The sequence below is a fragment of the Rana temporaria genome, chromosome 5 (assembly GCF_905171775.1).
Source record: "Rana temporaria chromosome 5, aRanTem1.1, whole genome shotgun sequence".
In the NCBI taxonomy this organism is placed as follows: domain Eukaryota; kingdom Metazoa; phylum Chordata; class Amphibia; order Anura; family Ranidae; genus Rana; species Rana temporaria.
This window is the reverse complement of record NC_053493.1, coordinates 135,342,014-135,363,579: the sequence shown is the minus strand read 5'-3', so window position 1 is coordinate 135,363,579 and position 21,566 is coordinate 135,342,014. Positions and strand designations below refer to the sequence as shown.

Here is a 21,566-nt window from a genome sequence, read left to right as displayed (position 1 = left end):
TACACACACAAATCCATAGTCCTGCCGTGATTGCGGGCAATCTCGGGTGCCCGGTGGACATTGCGGCTGCTGGACACGCGCAGCCCCTAGACGGCCTGGAAGCCCAAGCGTCATATGATGTCCACCCAGGATGGGAGATCCCATCTGTGGACGTCATATGACTATGGGCAGTAGGGAAGTGGTTAAAGGTGCTCAGACTAATCAAATCCAAAAGCTAAAACAGTGTTTTCTACTATTCTATCAGGAATAGTACCGAGTACTAAATTACAAGTTGTTTGGACAATGTTGACTATCTTATATGAGTGTTGACCTGCAGATGTTGGATGTATATGCTGTACAGTTGTAATGTCTCTTCATGCATTGTCTCAATAAAAAACCTTTTATAGAGAAAAAAAAGCACTTTGGCCAAAATCCACATTTACCCTTTTGGTGTAAAATGTGACTTTTTTGCTCCAACACACAAATGTAAAAAATAAATAAAAAAAACACTTGGTGGCATTAAAAGAGAGAACATTTCTTTAAAACAGATGTCCTGCATAAGTGCAGGTGACACAAGTTACCCAGTATTACCTTTATTAACCAGAAAATTCTCCTCTCGGTGTCCCTCTGAAATTGGTTTCTCTTTGTTGCTAAGAACTTCCACCTGTACAATGAAAACATATATTGGATATTTCATTGGACAGGAGGATGGGAGGTAGATGAAACCTGTTGTGTAGTAGTTAGAGAAATACCAGACACTATTTTAGAAAAGTGCCCTAAAGGGGTTTCTCTTCAAGAGTTTAATTTTAAGATAATAAAATATCTGACAGGTATGCATTAAATCATGGGTCTTCAAACTACGGCCCTTCAGTTGTTCAGGAACTACAATTCCCATCATGCCTAGTCATGTCTGTGAATGTCAGTGCATTACAAGGCATCATGGGATGTGTAGTTCTACAACAGCTGGAGGGCCGTAGTTTGAGGATCCCTGCATTAAATGGTCATTTTACATAAATATAATAGCTACATTGGAGTCTGGTAGGCTAAATAAGCACTTCACCTCTTCAACGGCTTGCACACCCCAATGGCTAGATCTCCTTTCTATAATTACTCACTTTCCACCCAGGTGTTTTGAGTTTTCTCCTCCACCATTATGGCTTCCGGTTTCTACTGTTGTTCTATATGCCCCCATAATGGCCAGAACAGCTGTACAGATTAAGGAACCTAAGCAGAGACATCTACGACAGTACTCAAGAAAGACAACATTTTTTAGCTGATTTAAAGCTCTAACATCTGCTAAATGTTAAAACATGATGTTGGTCTTTTAATGAAAATATATATTGATTATATGTTCTGTGTGTATAATGGTCAGGACAAAAAACAAAAACAAAATAAAAATATAAAAAACGGTTTATTTCCAAAAAAAGTGGTATTAAAACCAAAAGCAAACATTTATTGTGTTGCAGCTTACCAATTCTTCGATATAACGGCTGTACTAGTTTTATTTTTTTTAGGCTTTCATCTTTTTGTAATAATATTTATGTAAAAGCTTTATCCCAAAAGTAACAAAACTGTTGCTGTAATGCCTTGTACACACGTACAGTATTTCCGACTGGAAAAGTTCCCAATGGAAATCCCGAGGGGAAAGCTGAGAACCTGCTTGGTTCAGTCTTTCCCCTACACGCGGCCGATTTTCCCAACAGAAAAACTGCAATGGAGCTTTGGCCAGGAATCCTGGCTGCGTGTATGCTCCATCGCAGTTTTTCCCATAGGAAAACTGCCAAAAACAGAACTGGTTCTCTTTTTTTGTCCGGCGGTTTTTGGGCAGTTTTCCCATCGAAAAAACTGTGAGGAGCATACACACGGCCGGGATTCCCAGCCAAAAGCTCTCCTCACAGTTTTCCTGTCTGGAAAACTGATCGTGTGTACAAAGCTTTAGTGTTCATGTACACGGAATGTTGTTCATCCTCTCCAGAACAATTCAACTTGACAGCTAGAAACTGGCGTCTAAAAACGTCCATTTAGCAGCGTTTACATGCTGCGTTTAGCCATGTTTAGCCACGTTTAGCCGCGTTTGCGTCTAGAAGCGTTAGAATTTTTATTTTTTTGGGGGGTAAAATGAAAAACGTCTGTAAACGAAATGCTGCTAAATACTAGTTACTGTGTTTAGCTGTGTTTATTTGCGTTTAGCCACGTTTCTGAATGCATTTTTTTGGATTCCAGAAAAAGTCTCTAAATTGCCTAGAAACGACTATAAAAGACCCTGTGTACATGTACCATTATACACAAAGAACATATGTATAAAATCAATATATATTTTCATTAAAAGACCAACATCATGTTTTAGCATTTAGCAAATGTCAGAGCTTTAAATCACCTAACATTTTTTGTTTTTCTTGAGTACTGTCGTAGATGCCTCTGATAAGATAATATAGAAGAGAGTTCAGGAGCAGTTGAAAAAAATGCCCAACGGCTCCTAAACATCCGTTTACCAGCAGCAGTGTACATGAGGCCTAATGCCTCGTACACACGACCGAGAATCTCATCGTAAAGGAAACGTTGTTTTCCTCAACGAGTTCCTTGTTAGGCTTGTCGAGAATCTTGTCAAGCTTTCTTTGCATATACACTGTCGAGACAAAATCTCGTCGTTCTCAAACGCGGTGACGTACAACGCGTACGACGGCACTATAAAGGGGAAGTTAGATTCCACTGGCACCACCCTTGGGGCTGCTTTTGCTAATCTCATGTTACCGCGTGTTAAGTAAAAGTTTGGTGAGAGATGATTCGCGCATTTCAGTCTGTTTCAGCGTAACAATTGTGCTATGTCCATTACGAACGCTACTTTTACCGAAGGTGCGCTCCCGTCTCATACTTTATTCTGAGAATACGTGGGTTTCTAAGCATACACACAAACGAATCGTAAACCAGCCCAACCAGAACCACAACGAAAAAATTGAGACTCCAGACGAGAAAAAAGAGAGCATGTTCTCTTTTTTTCTTGTTGGGGTCCGTGTCAATTTTCTCAATGAAAAACATACATACGACCGTTTTTCTCGGCACAAAAAGCTCTGCCAGCATTTTTCTTGATGGTTTTTGCCGAGAAAATTGGTCGTGTGTACGAGGCATTACTGCCTAAAAATGGTTAGCTGGAGTTTGGTTTGAACTTGTTTAGTGTATCCAAATCTGCTAGTGCACCCTCCCAGATGTACAATGCTGCTGTCCAAGGATGCCCCTGTGCTCCTTCATTCAGAGCGTAAGTACTCTAATACAGGATGTGTGTCACGGGCCAGATCATCAGGTGAAATATAGGAAAAAAGCCTAAAAACAAACAAACATATGCAGCCACCACAGCCAATGATTGGAAAACTGTCGGATATTAGATTTTTAGATTTGGGGTTAAATCCACTTTAAATCTAGTAACTAAGAAATATGTTTTGTTAATATTTTTAAAGGTAGATAGATACATTGATTTAATTATAATGCAATGCAAGACTAGAGAGCTAAGGGGAGTCACACTCTTGAGAGCTTGCAATCAAAAATGTTAGTTTCCCTTTAAAATATGCAGGTAATTCACTGAATTAAAACACATGGAGAAATTAACATAAACAGGCTTACTTGTGTGATCTTTTGCTGTCTTCAGCACAGCTCGGTTTTTCTCTTGGGTGACTGGGCTAGAGAACAGAATATTGCAAACATCTTTAGGAAATGTGAAATAATAGAATCTGAATAATTGCCTTTCTACTTCACATATGCAATTCTGAAAGTGCCTCCAAAATGTGAAGGTGATTATAGCCTTGAATATCACACTCAGTGTGCTTGGTTTCTGGTTCACTTTGAGAGCTTTTTGTCATTATTTGCCACCTAGTGATGTCACAGTCTGAGGACAGATAAAGATACTTCCAAGTCATTTTAATAAGTACATGTTCAACACAGTTTTTGCCGATGCTTTCTGCACACACTGAACCTCTTCTGATATATTTTCCGTCAACTGAAGCATTGCAGATGTAAGTTTAAAATTAGTACCATTAAGTAAACTCTATGTGAGCATTGGTTCACTGACTGATTGCTCCAGTGCCCAAGCACTATGGCGTATCAAGCCTTGTATCAATGACTCTACTCGATTTGCCATCTACATTTGACAAACGTTCTTATTTCTTAACAGACTCTTTACAATGCTTGGTATCGCCAGATCACCAATTTTTTTCAGAAAAAAATCGTATATCTCATAAATGATTTCAAATGCCATTTAACAACCAATGAGCTGTAGTCTAATGTAGGCTCTAAAAATTACACAAGTATCAAAATTAAATTTAAGTGCTGCCAAGGTAAAGTTTATGTTAAAATAGTATTAATTATGTAGAAGTTAAATGCACATGGAGAGTTAAGAAATCCAGGCTTTTTTTCACTAATATAAAATGTGGGATGTGAATTCTTTTTCTGAGCAGGTAATGAAATTCAGGTTAAATGCAAGAGTTCAAAACCATCAGAAAGGAGACACTTTAGAAGGCGCACTGTATAATTTTAGGTCAATTTTCTGTGCTAGCATTGTGAATCCTCCAAAAAAATATTTCTATTTCCATGTCTAAAATGTGTCAGTACTATGTAAAAGTATAGAGAAAATGATTAGTGCCGTTTAGAAATAGTCTACAGGCTGTCTTTTTGAATTGTGTTGATTAGGTATCTAAATTAGCATCCAACATGCTGTAATTTTTAAATGTATTATTATTTACATGGTATTTTAGAGCAGTAAAAAAAAAAATTAGCCAGAATTTATGGTTTTGTACATCGTTTCTTTTGTAATTAATATGGCCAGGGGCTAAGGAAATGTTTAAAATATTTATTCCTTTTAAATCAAGTTAAGTAACAAATATTATATATACTTTATATATGTGTATGTATATATATATATATATATATATATATATATATATATATATATATATATATGTTATTTTGCATATATGTTTTTTTGCACACGGCATACAGACACAGCTTACAGGCAAGGCCAACAACAAGGCAATTTGCTTTTGTTGAGGACTGTCCTTAGATTACCCACATGTCTCTGAGGTTCTATTTGCACCAATATAGCGCAAACAGATAGCATCACTGTCTTGGCATATATTAAAATGGACTCACTTGTCCAAGTACCATTGTATGTTCATTAGCAGTTCACTTGTTTCTTGCAAATATTTTGGATCTAATAAATTAACTTGAATTTTGTAATTATTGGATTGGGTCTCTCTTCTTCATATATTTCATGCTCTTTACCTGACTTTATAGACCAAGGGTAGGTAACCTTTCAGAGGCTGAGGTCTACATGGACATCATGGAGAAAATAAAAGATCTCCAGGGGGGAGGCTCCCTTTAAAAAAAATGTATATATTAAAGGGGTTGTAAATGTAAAAAAATGTTTCCCTAAATAGCTTCCTTTACCTTAGTGCAGTCCTCCTTCCCTTACCTCATCCTTCCATTTTGCTTTTAAATGTCTTTATTTCTTCTGAGAAATCCTCACTTCCTGTTCTTCTGTAACTACACACCGTAAAGCGAGGCTTTCTCCCCGGTGTGGAGAAAGTATCTTGAGGGGGAGGGGGCGACCAGGAGTGTCAGGATGCCCACTAACACACAGCTCCTTTTTTTGCCCCCTCCCCCCTCAAGAGGCTTTTTCCACACCAGGGAGAAAGCCTCCCATTACGGTGTGTAGTTACAGACAGAAGAAGAGGAAGTGAGGATTTCTCAGAAGAAATAAGGACATTTAAAAGCAAAATCGGAGGATGAGGTAAGTGAAGGAGGACTGCACTAAGATAAAGCATGCTATTTAGGGAAAACATTTTTTAACTTTACAAACCCTTTAAGCCCCCAATAAAGACACAGCATAGTGTCCTGTGATCCCCCTCCCACCCACAGTAGTGTGTTCTGCCCCTCTGCCCCCTCACACAGTAGTGTCTTCTTCCTCCGAATTCCAGTGTTCTTTCCCCCTTCACATAACCCGCCCAACTGTAGTGTCCTTTGCTCCCCCACTCATAGCAGTGTCTCCTGCCCCCTTCACATCACCCCCCACTGTAGTGTTCTGTGCCCCCCATAGAAGTGTCCTCTGCCTCCCTCACATCCCCCCATCCTGTAGTGTCCTCTCCACCTATAACAGTGTCCTGTGCCACTCCAATGCAATGTCCTGTGCCACTCTTCACATCACCTCCCATATTGTCCTCTGCCCCCCCCCCCCAAAACAGTGTCCTCTGCCTGTCCCTCCCCATATAGCAGTGTCATGTGCCCCCCAAAACAGTGTCCTCTGTCTTCCTTCATATCACACGCCCCCTCCCCTATAGCATGGTTTTGTGCCCTCTACCCCCCTTCCATCACCCCTGTCTGTAGTGTTCTCTGCCCCCTATAGCAGTTTAATTTACCCCCTGCCAATCCAGTTTCATCTGTTCCCGTCACCCCCCCCCACTGTAGTTGTCTCTGTCCCCATCACCCCCCCCCCCACACACACACACACAGAGTTACTGTTCACATGAACAAGCTGGTGATTGGTTGCTAGGTCTACCCACCTTCCTGTCAGCCAATTATCTGCTGGTTAAAGTGACCAGTTAACTCCAGAAGCTTCTGCCCTCCATCCAGTACTGTGATATGTCTCACTCTCTGCTCTGCAGTGAGGGGGTGGTGGAGGCTGAGGGAGGGAAGGATCGTCAATCTTCCCAATCTAACTGTTGGCTGCCCGCGGTCAACTGGTAGATCACGATCGATGGCTTGCCGACCCTCACTATAGACCATTTGCTGTGGGATCCATTATTCCTGGTCTACAAGTGCCAGCAGTGGAGTTTGAGTTTGACTCATCCTATATGAAAGGCATATTTGATTACTATGATAAAGACATATACTGCATGCTAAAAGAATTTTCCCACAGCAACTATTCAGCTTTCACCTGCATTTCTGCATTGCATATTTGTAAATTTGGCATGCCCTTTTTGCTATATGTGTACTGTTTGGAAATTAAAAACAAAATTAGATTGTAGCATAGGCAGAAATCAATCCTACACATCGGTTTTATTCCTCAGCAGCACAACAGAAATAAAATTGTTCCCATCAGGGTACATAAAGCTAAGCACTAGGGATAAGCCAAACACCCCCCCCCCCCGTGCTTGGATGAGGGTCTGGTATGGATTTTGGGGGGACCCCCACGCTTTTTTTTATTTGGAGCAGGGTTCCCCTTAACCACTTCAATGCACTATATTATATATACTACAGAGCCTGAATATATATATGTATATATATATATATATATATATATATATATATATATATTAGACTGTGTATATATATATATATATATATATATATATATCAAATACACTGCCTGCACGCCACTTGCTAAGCTGTCTAATCTCTTTTCACTCATAACACTATACAGCTGCTGTCTAAGTAGCAGCATTACATAGTGTGGGGTGTGGACTTAGGCCCCTGAGCCAGCGCGGCCTGAGCCGCGCTGTGATTGGCCAAAGCATGCATGCTTTGGCCAATCATACAGCAATGCACTGCGATCTTGCAGTGCATTATGGGGCGTTCTGCAGCACTCAATTTTCCCGAGAACGCCCCATATGTTTGGTTAGTTTTAGAAAAAACGAACACCCAATGTTCGAGTCGAACTTATGTTTGACTCGAACCGTGGGTTCATCCCTACTAAGCACATTTTTTTCCAGTTTCTGGGTGTACAGTTTATACTGTATATGGTAATGCCTGTCTGAATTTAAATATTTAAATATTCAAGATATATCTATACTGATTCTGACCTTGTGGATAGGAATCTGTATCATCGAATAAATTTAATTTTTTTTTTACGCACATCAGAAGTCACAAAAACATGCCTTGTTTCAGAGTCATACCATTGTATGTCACCTTGTGATGGCTGCTTTCCTTAAATAAAAATATGCTATTTTTGAAGGTGTGCTGATGATATACTTTGGATTTATGTGTGATTTTCCCACCTACAGTGAAGAGGGATATCTTTTTCACTATCTAGCAAACAAAATTTACATGAGATATGGTAACAGAGCAGTGTTACTTCATGTTAACCAGGGATGAGCTGAACGTACCTGGGTTCAGCTCGAGATTGGCACCTGCACTTTAATCCTAGTACACATGTGCCGAATGTTGGGTGACATTGGCTGGTCCAACAGAAGCCAGCCGTTCCCTGGCTTCTGTCAAAAGGGCATTACCAAATTATATTAAATAAACAAAGTGGCAAATGATTCACTTCATCCATACTAGAGCTGTTTCCTAAATAAGGGTCTGATATCGATGTTAAAGTAGAACCTCATTCTCTCAATCAACATTGGCTATTTTAAGTCCTCATGCTGCTAGCATTAGTAAATAGATAGGAAAGTATATCATATTTACTTGTTTTAAACTATTTTTACATTTCTTCAGTCACTTCCTAGCTTCCATGCCTAGGCAAATACAGTCATACATCTCAGGAATCTTCAGGAGGGGAGGAGGGTTTTTTCAGCTAAGCACACTATTCAGTTTGTATGCCTGAACTAAAGGCAGATGGATTCCAAGAAGTAAATTCCACACACATCATCTACCCTTACTCAATATGGCCACAGCCAGAAATGCTAGGGGTGTTTTTCTAAGTGATTTCTCACTAAAGCATGGAGAAATGGATAGATAAGGGAGTTTGCCTTGAACATTTAAAATTAATTAAATAGCACTTTGTGGTGCTCAGATACAGTGACGCTTTAATGGTGAAAGCCACAAGAAAAAACACCTTTAAAGGAAATTGGTTTAATTCAAATAATAAGTTACCTTTTATTATGTTTTTGACCTTACGCCACCACTCTTATCACACCAGTGGTGCTAGATTGAGCTTAAAAGCAAGTCTGAGTATTTTCAAGTGGTGTTGTTCTAAAGCTGTTTTACTTGAAAGGTATAATTTTGTGAAATAGCTTCTTTTAGATTAAATTATTCTCTGAAAATAAGGGTACCCCTTTTGTTGTTTTTATTTTAACCATTCACGTAATTGCTATTTATTATGTAGTTGTATTATATATCAGTTACAATTTAAATTTTGTTCAGGTAAAGTAAGTCTCTTAAACACAAAATGTTGGCATGGTTGAGTCCCCTCTATATTTTATAGGCCTAATATAGAAAATATAATTACAATTCTATACATTTACGTAGAACGAAGTGGAATAAAGTATTTTATGTTACATGGAGGCACCCAGAGCTGTTTGCACATAACTGTATCTAACTTTGTAGCATCCAATGATCCTAAAATTCTGAGGAGCTCAATTTAAATCAATTTAAATCATTTGGTTTTAATACAGGTATTCTTCTGTAGAAGGTATACAGATCTATCACTCAACCAGGAACATTAGGTGGGGTTAGGACCTCTTTCCATTTTTTTGCATGGCTGTATATATGTTTGCTTCTGTTTCATGGGGTATATCATTTTGCTTTTTTACACTTTTAGTACCCTTAGCATTAATGCATTTTATTCACTTAATGCAGCAGTTAGATTATGCCATAAAATACATTCTTTCCCTCTGCAATAATCTCTAACACAGTGTTCCCAAGACTTTAACAGTCTTAAAAAGTTCTTGGCTAAACTCTTTCTCTTCTTCCACCACGGACTTCATGTCATAGTTTAACTTGTCAGTTATAAGGGCAGCCAGCCACAGAGTGCATAAAAAGGTCAAGAATTAAAAGGGGCTTGTCATAAAGAATTAAAGTGGGCTTGTCATAAAAAGAAGAATTCTAAATTGAGAACCATGAGCAGCAGCGAAAAACAGCCAGTGTAACATTTTTCAATGACAAATCTTTTATAACCATTGCTAGATCTGCTTTATCTGAGCTGACAGAACTAAAAATGGTAATCTGAACTGCTTTTATTGCTTCTTTCAATCAGATGCGTGCCTCATAAACTATATATGGATCATGATTTATCCAAGATTACAGTAATTGCCTAGTTCAAATATACCTTTACAATGACTACTATAGGCTTTGTAAAATGGAAACTTTCATTCTTAAGAGATTTGAGAGACTTCTTTCCTTTTGACATGAAGTGTAATAAAACAAGGCTTACAGAGAGTGTGTAATTCTGCAGTCACTTTTCTAACTCGTTTGTTGGGAACTATTTAGACAATCTGGCAGTTAACATTGTTACAGACCAAACTTTTCATGAACATGATGTGCATTACTGTGCATGGAAAAAATAACACATTTTATTATCTCTGTTTTTACTGCTGTGTTCCCTTCCATTTTTAACATGTATTTTTTTATTATTATTATTATTATTATTATTATTATTATTATTATTATTATTATATAGGATTATATAGGATTTACAGTATATAGCACCCACAGTTTATGCAGAGCCTTACAATATAAAAGGGAGATTACAAATGTAATTTATGCTCCTAGAACACATGTGGTATTGCCATACTCAGGAGGCAAGTTTACCTATGCCATGTGTGAGAAATAACTTGTTAATATGACAATTTTGTGGAGAGAAAAAAAATATTAATTGTCCAAACAATTGTGGACAAAAAATTGCAACTTCAAAAAACTCACGATGCCTCCTACTAAATACCTTGGACTGTTATCTTTACAGAAAGGGGTCATTTGAGGAGTATTTGTACTGTCCTAACATTTTAGGGCATCAAGAAATGAGATCGGCAGTCAGTACATCAGAATTGATACATTTTCAGTTAAACGTAGCATAGCTTGTAGACACTATGGCCCGGATTCACATACATTGGTGCATATTTATGCCGGCGTAGCGTATCTAACATACGCTACGCCGACGTAGCACAGAGAGGCAAGCACCGAATTCACAAAGCACTTGCCTTCCAAACTGCGCTGGGTTCCCTCGGCATAAGCCGTCGTAGGTGGAAGTGGGCGTGAGCTATGCTAATGAGGCGTGACCCCATGCAAATGATGGGCCGAGTGCCATACAAGTACTTAAAACGAACAGCGCATGTGCCGTCCCGTGGACGTATCCCAGTGCGCATGCTCAGAATCACGTCGGAACTACTCCCTAAGATACGACGGATCACTGCCTACGACGTGAACGTAACCTACGCCCACCCCTATTCATGTACTACGTAAACAACGTAAAATACGACGGCTGTGTTCCCTGGTCCATACCTTAGCATGAGTTGCGCCTCATATATGGGGAATAACTTTACGCCGGACGTACGACTTACGCAAACCGCGTATATTATGCGCCGGGCGCAAGTACATTCGTGAGGTGTAGGGGGTTCTTATTTATGTATATGGTATATATATATATATATATATATATATATATATATATGTATGCAATTTTTTACTTGATTATCAGCGCAACACAATATTTTCTTATACATTCGTGAATCGACGTATCTCCTTCATTTCCATATTTGAATAGGAAATCAAAGGGAGCACCACTTGCGGCCAGCGTAAATATGCGCCCACGATACGCCGGCGTAGGAAAGTTATGTCGGTCGGATGAAGCCTATTTTCAGGCGTATCTCAGTTTATGGGCACGGCGCATAGATACGATGGCGCATATTTACACTTACGCGGCGTATCTCGAGATACGTCGGCGTAAGTGCTTTGTGAATCCGGGCCATTAACTTTGACACACACAAATTTTAATATACTTATCAGGATTTGTTTTTGCTAAAAACATGTAGCAGAATACATTCTGGCCTAAATTTATGACACAATTTGATTTTATTGGATTTCTTTTAAAACAGAAAGTAGAAAAAAAATATATATATATATATATATATATATATATATATATATATATATATATATATATATATATATATATTAAATGTTTTGCTCTTTTTTCCGCTTATATCGAAAACAATAGAAATTCACCCAGTGGTGAATAAATGCCAACAAAAGAAAGCTCTATTTGTGTGAACAAAATTATAAAGGTGTCTAGTATGGATCAGAAAGGGAGTCACATGCTTGTACCCCACCTCTCCTACTGCTGATAAATGTTTGTAATGTACAATCATGACAAATTCTACTGCCATATTTCAAGTATTACAGCACATTTATCAACAAACTTGTCTCTTTTCAAATACTTGATTTACTGTCAGTGTGATCATGTCTACAATAATACATATACACATGCATGTCAAATAAGCAAAATGCAAAAATGTGCCAAAGGGCTTGTCATTATTCTGCTCATCTTTTTGTTACGATAAATATTGAGTCTTGGTTTGGGATCAGTGAATGTATCTCCTGCAATTTAATCGGAATAAAACTACTGTAAGAATGTACTATTCAGCTCAAAGGCTGGATAAAAAAATAGAACAATTCCAAACAAGACCCTACAGGGAGTAGATACATTTATGTAATGCTAATAAGTTGGGCAGAGAATATGCATCTTTAATCTTCATAAGAAAATCAGAGACTAAGCCTTCAGCAAGCTTTATGTTGGTATTATCACATTTAAAATTGCAAACAAGGTAGTGAAAATATTCCCAGAAATTGCATGCTGTACATCTGTTTTGAGGACATTGATAATTTTACTTGGCAGCGCTATATACAGTAGAAAATGTGATAAAGTAAAATGGACATTCTTGTGTAGTAGGTCAATAAGGCACATGCAATAATGAAGAAGTGATAATACAAAAAGTCATTTATTTGTTTGCCAACCATATACATTATGGGTAATAAAGCAGAGCTGCGGGTGAGATATGTAAAAATATCAAATATGAAATAGAAATAAAGGAAAATGAACTGGGAGGTTATCTAATAAGTTAATAATATTTGCATGCTTTTTTTTTTTTAATAGAGGGGTTAGAAGCTGTTTTAGATTTTATTGCTGTATGTGTCCCCACTGGAGAAATTCACACCCTGGGCCAGATTCAGATAGGTCAGCGGATCTTTAGATCCGCGAAACCTATCTGATTTACGTTACGCCGCCACAAGTTTTTGAGGCAAGTGCTTTATTCAGAAAGCACTTGCCTCTAAAGTTGCGGCGGTGTATCGTAAATCCCCTGGCGGAATTCAAATTCTGCGGCAAGGGGGCGTGTAACCTTTAAATCAGGCGCGTCCCCACGCCAAACGAACTGCGCATGCGCCGTCCGTAAAATTTCCCAGCGTGCATTGCTCTAAATGACTTTGCTAGGACGTCATTGGTTTCGACGTGAATGTAAATTACGTCCATCCGTATTCGCGAACGACTTACGCAAATGACGTAAAAATGTCAAAACTCGGTGCGGGAAAGAAGGGCCATACTTAACATAGGATACCCCTCACATAGCAGGGGTAACTATACGCCGGAAAAAGCCGAACGCAAACTACGTAAAAAAAAATGCGCCGGGCGGTCGTTCGTTTCTGAATCGGCGGAAATCCTCATTTGCATATTCGGAAAAAAAACGAAACGCCACCTGGCGGCCGGCCTGGAATTGCAGCCTAAGATCCGACGGTGTAAGTCACTTACACCTGTCAGATCTTAGGGATATCTATGCGGAACCTGATTCTATGAATCAGGCGCATAGATACGACCGACGGAACTCAGAGATACGACGGCGTATCAGGAGATACGCCGTCGTATCTCTATCTGAATCTGCCCCCCTCTATCTTCTCTAGTGCTGACTGTTACTGGGACTAAAATGAGGGATAATCCAAAATCTACAGTTGTCACCAGAGCAGGAATACTTCCAATGCCGAATTTTGTTCCAGTGACTGTTGTCTAAGGCCGCGTACACACGGTCGGACAAAACCGATGAGAATGGACCGAGGTTCAGTTTCATCGGTCCAAACCGACCGTGTGTAAGGCCCATCGGTCCGTTGTCCTTCGGTCCAAAATTGTAAAACATGCTTTAAAATCGAACCGATGGACCGATGCCCGATCGGTCCAAACTGATGGTTAGTACAGAAAGCATCAGTTCAAAATCCACGCATGCTCAGAATCAAGTCGACGCATGCTTGGAAGCATTGAACTTCGTTTTTTTCAGCACGTTGTGTGTTTTACGTCACCGCGTTCTGACCCGATCGGTTTTTGGAACAATGGTGTGTACGCACATCAGACCATCAGGCCACTTCAGCAGTGAACCGATGAAAATGGCCCGTCGGACCATTCTCATCGGTTTGGAACAAATGTGTGTACGCGGCCTAAGAGGGGTTGTTGTACCTACAGAACAGGAAGTAAACTCTTCAGGCAGTAGGACATTGATGACACAAATAATTTGCTATACTTTCTCTAATCATTCAGACACTGTCATTTATAAAAAAACATCTCTAATCACACAGCATAAGATAGCATTCTTATAGCAGTTATTCTTTTTGAATGGACCGACCCTTTAAAAATGAATGACTTTGTATGCCAGCAGTTTCCATCCATCTCTGACACTTCAGTTCCAGACTATTTTAGCTGCTGGGTGTAACACTTATTCTGTGCATTAGTCTCCACAGACAGTATATAAAAATTTTATGAATTTCAACCAATATGATTTATTTCTTATTTGCAGGTTCTGGCCTTAATGATGGGCAGTGGCATGAAGTAAGATTTACAGCCGAGGAGAACTCTGCCATGTTAACTATCGATGGGGATGAAGCATCATCTGTAAAAACAAATAGTCCTCTTCAGTTCCGCACTGGAAGTCAATATTTTTTTGGAGGTGAGATAGTGATTATCATTTTACTTTATGTGTTTGCCTGGCTGAGTGCAAGTACAATGTGTCTCAGGTATGTGGTTATCTTAAAGGAAAAGCATAATGATTTCAACATGCTTTTTAGGTAAACACGTAAAAAAGAGCATTTCAGTGCAAACATTCTTATTGATATTCATAATTTAAAAATGAATGTTCCTATTTATAGTTTGATATCACTTTTGTACATGGGGACAGTCAGGTGAACGTTTTCTAGACCTAGAAAGAGTGCTTTCTAGTGTAGATCAGAACAAAACTCTCTGGATGCCCCCATCATGTTGGAGTTTACTCCCTCTGTGCAAAAGGGGATTATCTCCAAGGTGCATAGGGATCCTGCTTATCCAGGCTTCTGCAGACCTGTTTCTTTCTTGGCTCCTGAAAATTCTAACCATTTTTTTTGTCCAGACCAGTCTGCATTTATACCAAAATCCACACCTATCAATATTTGACACTTGTATCTGAACATGCATATTCCTTGTGATGGTAAGGGTGATTCCACCAAGAATTTTGACAGCATCAAATGGAACTACCTATGGGCTGCACTGGAGAGATTTGGCTTAGGAACCCAAATACATAGGCTCACCTCTGCGGTTTTTATTTTTTGCGCTATAAACAAAAATAGAGCGTCAATTTTGAAAAAAATTCAATATTTTTTACTTTTTTCTATAATAAATATCCCCCAAATATATATAAAATATTATTTTTTTCCCTCAGTTTAAGCCGATACGTATTCTTCTACCTATTTTTGGTAAAAAAAATCCCAATAAGCGTTTATCGATTGGTTTGCACAAATTTTATAGCGTTTACAAAAAAGGGGATAGTTTTATTGCATTTTTATTATTTTTGTTTTACTACTAATGGCGGCAATCAGCGATTTTTTTCGTCACTGCGACATTATGGCGGACACTTCGGACAATTTTGACACATTTTTGAGACCATTGTAATTTTCACAGCAAAAAATGCATTAAAAATGCATTGTTTACTGTGAAAATTACAATTGCAGTTTTGGCGTTAACCACAAGGGGGCATTGAAGGGGTTTTGTGTGACCTCATTTGTGTTTCTGACTGTAGGGGGTGTGGCTGTAGGTGTGACGTCATCGATTGTGTTTCCCTATAAAAGGGAACACACGATTGATGACAGCGCCACAGTGAAGAACGGGGAAGCTGTGTTTACACACAGCTCTCCCCGTTCTTCAGCTCCGTGACCGATCGTGAGACTCCAGCGGCAATCGGGTCTGCGAGTCCCGCGGAGCTTCGGACCGTGAAGGGGTCCTTAAGTGGTTAAAATTACTCACATGGTATGTGAACAAAATAGGTAAAAAGATAAATCGATGGCGCTGAACAAACAAAGTTTGCAGCCGAAAAACCGGAAGTGTTGCACTAACGTGCCTCTGACTTGGCCCTACGCATTTCGTCATTCAGACGTCATCCGTTTTTTTCGGCTGAAAACTTTCTTTGTTCTGCGCCATCGATTTAACTTTTTGCCTATCTTGTTCACATACCATGTGAGTATTTTTACGCATAGAGCAGGATTGGAAGGGCTTCCCCAGCAACGTGGAATTCTTCTAAAACACAAAAGTCACTTTTCTATTTTAATTTTATTTTATATTTTTCACAATTTTGGTTGAAAATCATCCAACTAGAATCACTGGACTGGACTGTGATTGTGTTTTTTGCTTTTTGGACATTATCATTTCATATAGGATTCATTTTACTTATATTGGTTTACACTGTGTATTTTTTTTCTTTTCATCCGGCCGAGGGTTCAACACCCGGCAGCACTTTTTCATATATATAATCTTGTTTTTGGGTTTTCTATTTTTGAACTTTTTGCTCTACACCTAGACAGAGGGTGTTTTCATTTTTTTCATTTCTATACAACACTTATGTTTCACTAAAACACCCGGCCGAGGGCCATACACCTGAAAGGACGTACACATATTTATTTATTTTCATTACTTTCATTTTTTCACTTCTGTGGCAAAGGTTGCTTGTATGTTACTTCTACTTACAAACACGTGAACTCACTGGAATATCAGTAAACACCCGGCCGAGGGTTCAACACTTATCCATTCAAAAAAAAATTCTCCTAGGGTTTTTTCCAAAATTCTCCTTTTTTGTTATAGCTTTTATTATTTATTGTGTGGTACTTGTTTCAAGATTACATAAGCATCCATACTTCCCTCCTTTTTCTTACTGGAGACTAAAACATGGTGTGAATTGTCAGTCAGTGAATGGCATTGGTGAGATTATGCCCTAGAGTTAGATGCATCAATAGATGTAGTGTGACCATATCCTGTATCCGAGTTTGGATGATTTATAATAACTGATATGGTGTGTGCTTGGGTAACATATGTGTGTGTGTACCCATCATCTGTCGAAAGTGGTTCACCTGTGCTGCTCTGTGTAGAATTGGAATTAAACTGTTCAAGTGAATCAAGCCATTGTTTAAAATGAGAGTATTCCATAAGGTATCCACCATCTTTATAGCTCCTCTAAAGGGGCCAAGTGCAATGGTGTATGTCTTCAAGAGTGCTATTCGGGACGAGATAGGAGAATCTGATTCTGTGCCTTTATCCTGCAAACAGATTGTGCATTGGTATTACATTTACTATAACTTGCCCCTCTGTGCTGAACAGGAGGTTTCCAGAGAGTTGGAGGTTTATTTAGTGATATCTGTGTATAATGAATGAAAAAATAACTCTAATAGCATGCAGTCTTCTGAAATGTGATTGTATTAATATTTTAAAGTGAACAGGAATTATAAAAATTGTGTAAATGTTTTAAATATTTTTTATTGTTAATGCTATTTCAATTACTGGTACCTTTTAGAGTCTCATCTTTTAGATATTACGGTATGGTGAGTCCATTGGGAAGGATTGGTCAGTGAGCATGGATATTGGGAGCAAATAGACCATTAGGCATGGAAAGCTGACATTGCATCCCAGTAATGCTGCAGCTATTTCACAAAACACATACCAATCCTGTTATGTTACACAGCTATCAATGTTTTAGGGTGCCCAGAGTTCAGCTTCAGAAGGTTTTTTTTGTGAAATATTTTTAGATAAACTGTTAAAAAAATGTAAAGACACAAAATAGGAGTTTTGAATAAAAATAAGATCAAAAACATTATACTTTATAGAAATATTTTTTGAGGCCATAGCTAAGAAAGAGAGAGCACGTTTGCAATACTTAATGCTAAATAATTTTGGAAAGACTACAAATGACATTCGATTTCCGTATTCTGCCTGTAATACTTATTAGATGCAGTGACGAGTAAATGGACTGAAAGGCGCATCCTGCGCCAATCATATTATGGTTGGATAAACAAGTCAACTCATGCACAGAAGCAAATTTTTTATTCCTATAAAGCTTTATTTATTCTTTATTAACATCGGTAGCCCTGCAGACTATCAATCCAAGTTTACATAATCATAATCCAAGTATAACAACTCAGATCTGAACAGTGTTGTGACAGGAGATGAAAGAAATTAGTAGCTTAAAAGAAAGTCTTTGCTTTTGTTCTTCATCACCTTGTGAAATATTCACAAAAGAAAATTGAATTTTTAATAGCTGTTGTCTGATATTGCATGTAGCTATAGTGCATTAAATAACTTTCAACATATATATATATATATATATATATATATGTATATATATATATATATATATATATATATAAAACTATTACATATCAAAGCAATAAAGCATACTTATATCCTAAATAGTCAGCTAGCATAAAAACATTATAATTAGGAAATGCAGCAACCTCATCCACAAATGCAGAAAATTATCTTTTTTATTCTAGTGGGGGAAACTGATTCACCTGGACTGTTCTGTCTAAGATGTTTTATGCTTTATACGCTGTAAAGCCTCGTACACATGATCAGTTTTCCCGACTGGAAAACTGTGAGGAGAGCTTTTGGCTGGGAATCCAGGCTGTGTGTATGCTCCTCGCAGTTTTTCCAAAGGGAAAACTGGCCAAAAAACGCCGGACAAAAAAAGAGAATCAGTTTGTCTCATACACAAGTACAGGATTTCAGACGGGAAAAGTTTCCATCGGAAATCCCAAGGGGAAAGCCGAGAACCTGCCCGGTTCAGTCTTTCCCCTACACACGGCCGGTTTTCCCACCAGAAAAGCTGCCAAAAACTGCCAGATTTCCCACCGGGAAAAAAGAAAACTGGTTCTCTTTTTTTGTCCGGCAGTTTTCCCATCAGAAAAACTGCGAGGAGCATACACGCAGCCGGGATTCCCATCGGGAAAACTGATTGTGTGTACGAGGTTGTTCTCTTTTTCTCTTTCTCTTTTTTCCCACCGGGAAATCCGGCGGACTTTTGCCCGGTGTTTTTTGGCAGTTTTCCTATGGGAAAAACTGCGATGGAGCATACACACGGCTGGGATTCCTGGCCAAAGCTCCATCGCAGTTTTCCTGTCAGAAAAACCGACCGTGTGTAGGGGAAAGACTGAACCAAGCAGCTTCTCGGCTTTCCCCTCGGGATTTCCAATGGGAACTTTTCCCGTCGGAAATCCCGTACGTGTGTACGAGGCATCAGATGTAGTTGTAGTATTATAAACAGATCTATCATTTGTGAGGATGTCAAGTACTGGACCAAATAGTAGGTTATTTTCCATCTCAAGTTAGGTCAGTCAGCAGTAACTGGTAACTGTTACCTTATATATTTTGTGTGTTCAACAGCTTGTAATTAGAGCTGAAAGGACTTCTTAAAATCCAGTTCACCAATGTTTTACCTGCTTTGCTACTTCATTGAAAGAATAACACCTTTGCAGGCTTCCTGATGCTAACAATCGGGATTTGTATAGACAGGCAAGCACCACAACTTTCACACCTCTCATCTTGTTCTTGGACAATAACCTTTACATATTCCAAGGAGATTAGTGTGTCCTAAACTGTGAATATAAATGATGGGGTATCTTCATGAACTGAAGAAGTGGCTTGTTAACTAAGAAATGTCTTCATAGTTACACAACAAGTTCAGTTGAACATGGCTTACTACCACCAGATATTTCATCATCTTAATAAATGACAACATTTTCTACTCCAATTCTATCTTTTATTTATTTATTTTTACATAAAAACAGGCACAACATTTTGTATCAGGTTTTTCTACACATCTTTCCCAATATGACTTGAACACAAAGTGAATGAATGAAAGTGTTACAGAAAAAATATGTTTTGTCACAACATTGCTAAATCATTATGTTCTTTGCCAAGTTTCGGTAAATGTTTTCTTTTTTATTTGGTCTGCGGTGTAGGAGTAGCAGCTGCTACAAGAATAAAAGGCAATGCTAAAAAAAGTATTAATATTTGTATCTGTCTATCTGTTAAGCCTGCAGCAGGTATGGCTGCTTTGTGGTGGTAACAATCAGATCAGTAGTATTGGGGAAGGTGGCTTAGAAGTGTTTTTATGTTCACACTCAAAGCAGATAATATTGAGCATTTAATGATGGTGCCAACAATCTAGCTAACTCTCTTTCATTAAGGACACTTGGGGTTGAATAATTGAGCATCTGGATGGTAGACTGGGCTCATACTCTTGCAAAACCAGGGATTCACAGATAATTATTAATCAGTTTTAGAACAAGAGGTTAATCAAGATATGATCTTTCCAATGGTTTCTAAATGTCATGGCTGTTTTGTACCTGTACCACAGTGTGGTACTGCGGTTGGGAAAAAAATCCATCTTCCCCTGTAAACTGTGGTAAATGAAAACACTGCAAACACATGCAAGACAAAAAGATGCTGGAACAATGATGAAGCAAGTATGGAGATGGGCCTTATTTATAAAGTATAACTAAAGGAAAAACATTTATTTTAGATTTGTATAGAGTGGAAAAGGATTAGAACACTTGCCAAGTTTTTATTTTTGTCTGTGCCCCTGTTAGGCCCCTTTCACACAAGCGGGAGGTGCGGTGGCGGTATAGTGCCGAAATTGCGGCGGTATTTGATCAGTTTTACTGCAGCAGGTTCTATACATGGTACATATACAACACTTTACAGACAGACTAAGGTGACCCCCATGCACTATATTTAAAGGAAGTATTTATTTTTATTGTTTCACTTTAAGCATCATTAAAATCACTATTCCTGTAAGGAATGTATTTTTCAAATAACTGTTTGCATTGAAACATGTCCCCCAGGGCAGTACCCAGGCCCCCATACCCTTTTTTATGTCAAATAACTCATAAGCATTCAAAATGGGAACTTGTTTTTCAAGTTTGGATCCCATAGACTTTAATCGAGTTTGCGGTTCGGGTTTGAATTTTTGCGATATTCAAGAGTTCTGGCGAGAACCGAACTGGAGGGTGTTTGTCCCAACTCTATAGTTCAGCACATAACTAAAACAGTTTTCCAATGCAACTTCCAAGTGATGCTGTAGTTGCATACACATTACTTATTTTTGTCTGACAAGATAAGCACCAAGAGATCAATGTATAGAATACGATCATTAGTACCGCTGGCTATAGCTGGTGGCACACACTGATAGAGTGAATGTTTTCCATCATGCTGAATGTACAGAAGTTAATTGAGAGATAGTCTTTTGTAGAACCAGCCTGCCCATACAAAATTCGGCCAGTGAATTTTGATCCATCTATGGCCAGTTTAAGGGAGGATGAGGACAATTACTGTGTACTGAAGTGCTGCTTTGAGACCTCACAAAACAACTTGAGACATACAAATACCTGGTGTCAGTGATAAGTGAAGAAACAAATGCCCTGGGGTCAGTGGCCCCTGGGAAGAAAACATCATTCTTAGGAGAAAACAAATGCCTATAGGAGAACATTCCCTGAAGTTGGTAGTCAGAGGGGGTTATTAGGGGAAAAATAAAAAATATACATTGGTGATGGGGGGAACATTGTTGTCATTAAGGGCTGGAGGGGTAACATTGAAGATCATCAAGAGATGAAGGGGA

The 21,566-nt window shown here is 38.6% G+C and overlaps 1 protein-coding gene across 1 annotated transcript in view; it reads left to right on the top strand.

Annotated features, from left to right (window-relative positions):
• CNTNAP2 (contactin associated protein 2) overlaps nucleotides 1-21,566 on the top strand; it is a 2,128,298-nt gene that overhangs the window by 1,117,688 nt on the left and 989,044 nt on the right. The window contains exon 9 of the mRNA XM_040353157.1: nucleotides 14,454-14,603. Within this exon, the coding sequence (XP_040209091.1) occupies nucleotides 14,454-14,603 (150 nt within the window). The remainder of the gene's footprint in view (nucleotides 1-14,453; nucleotides 14,604-21,566) is intronic.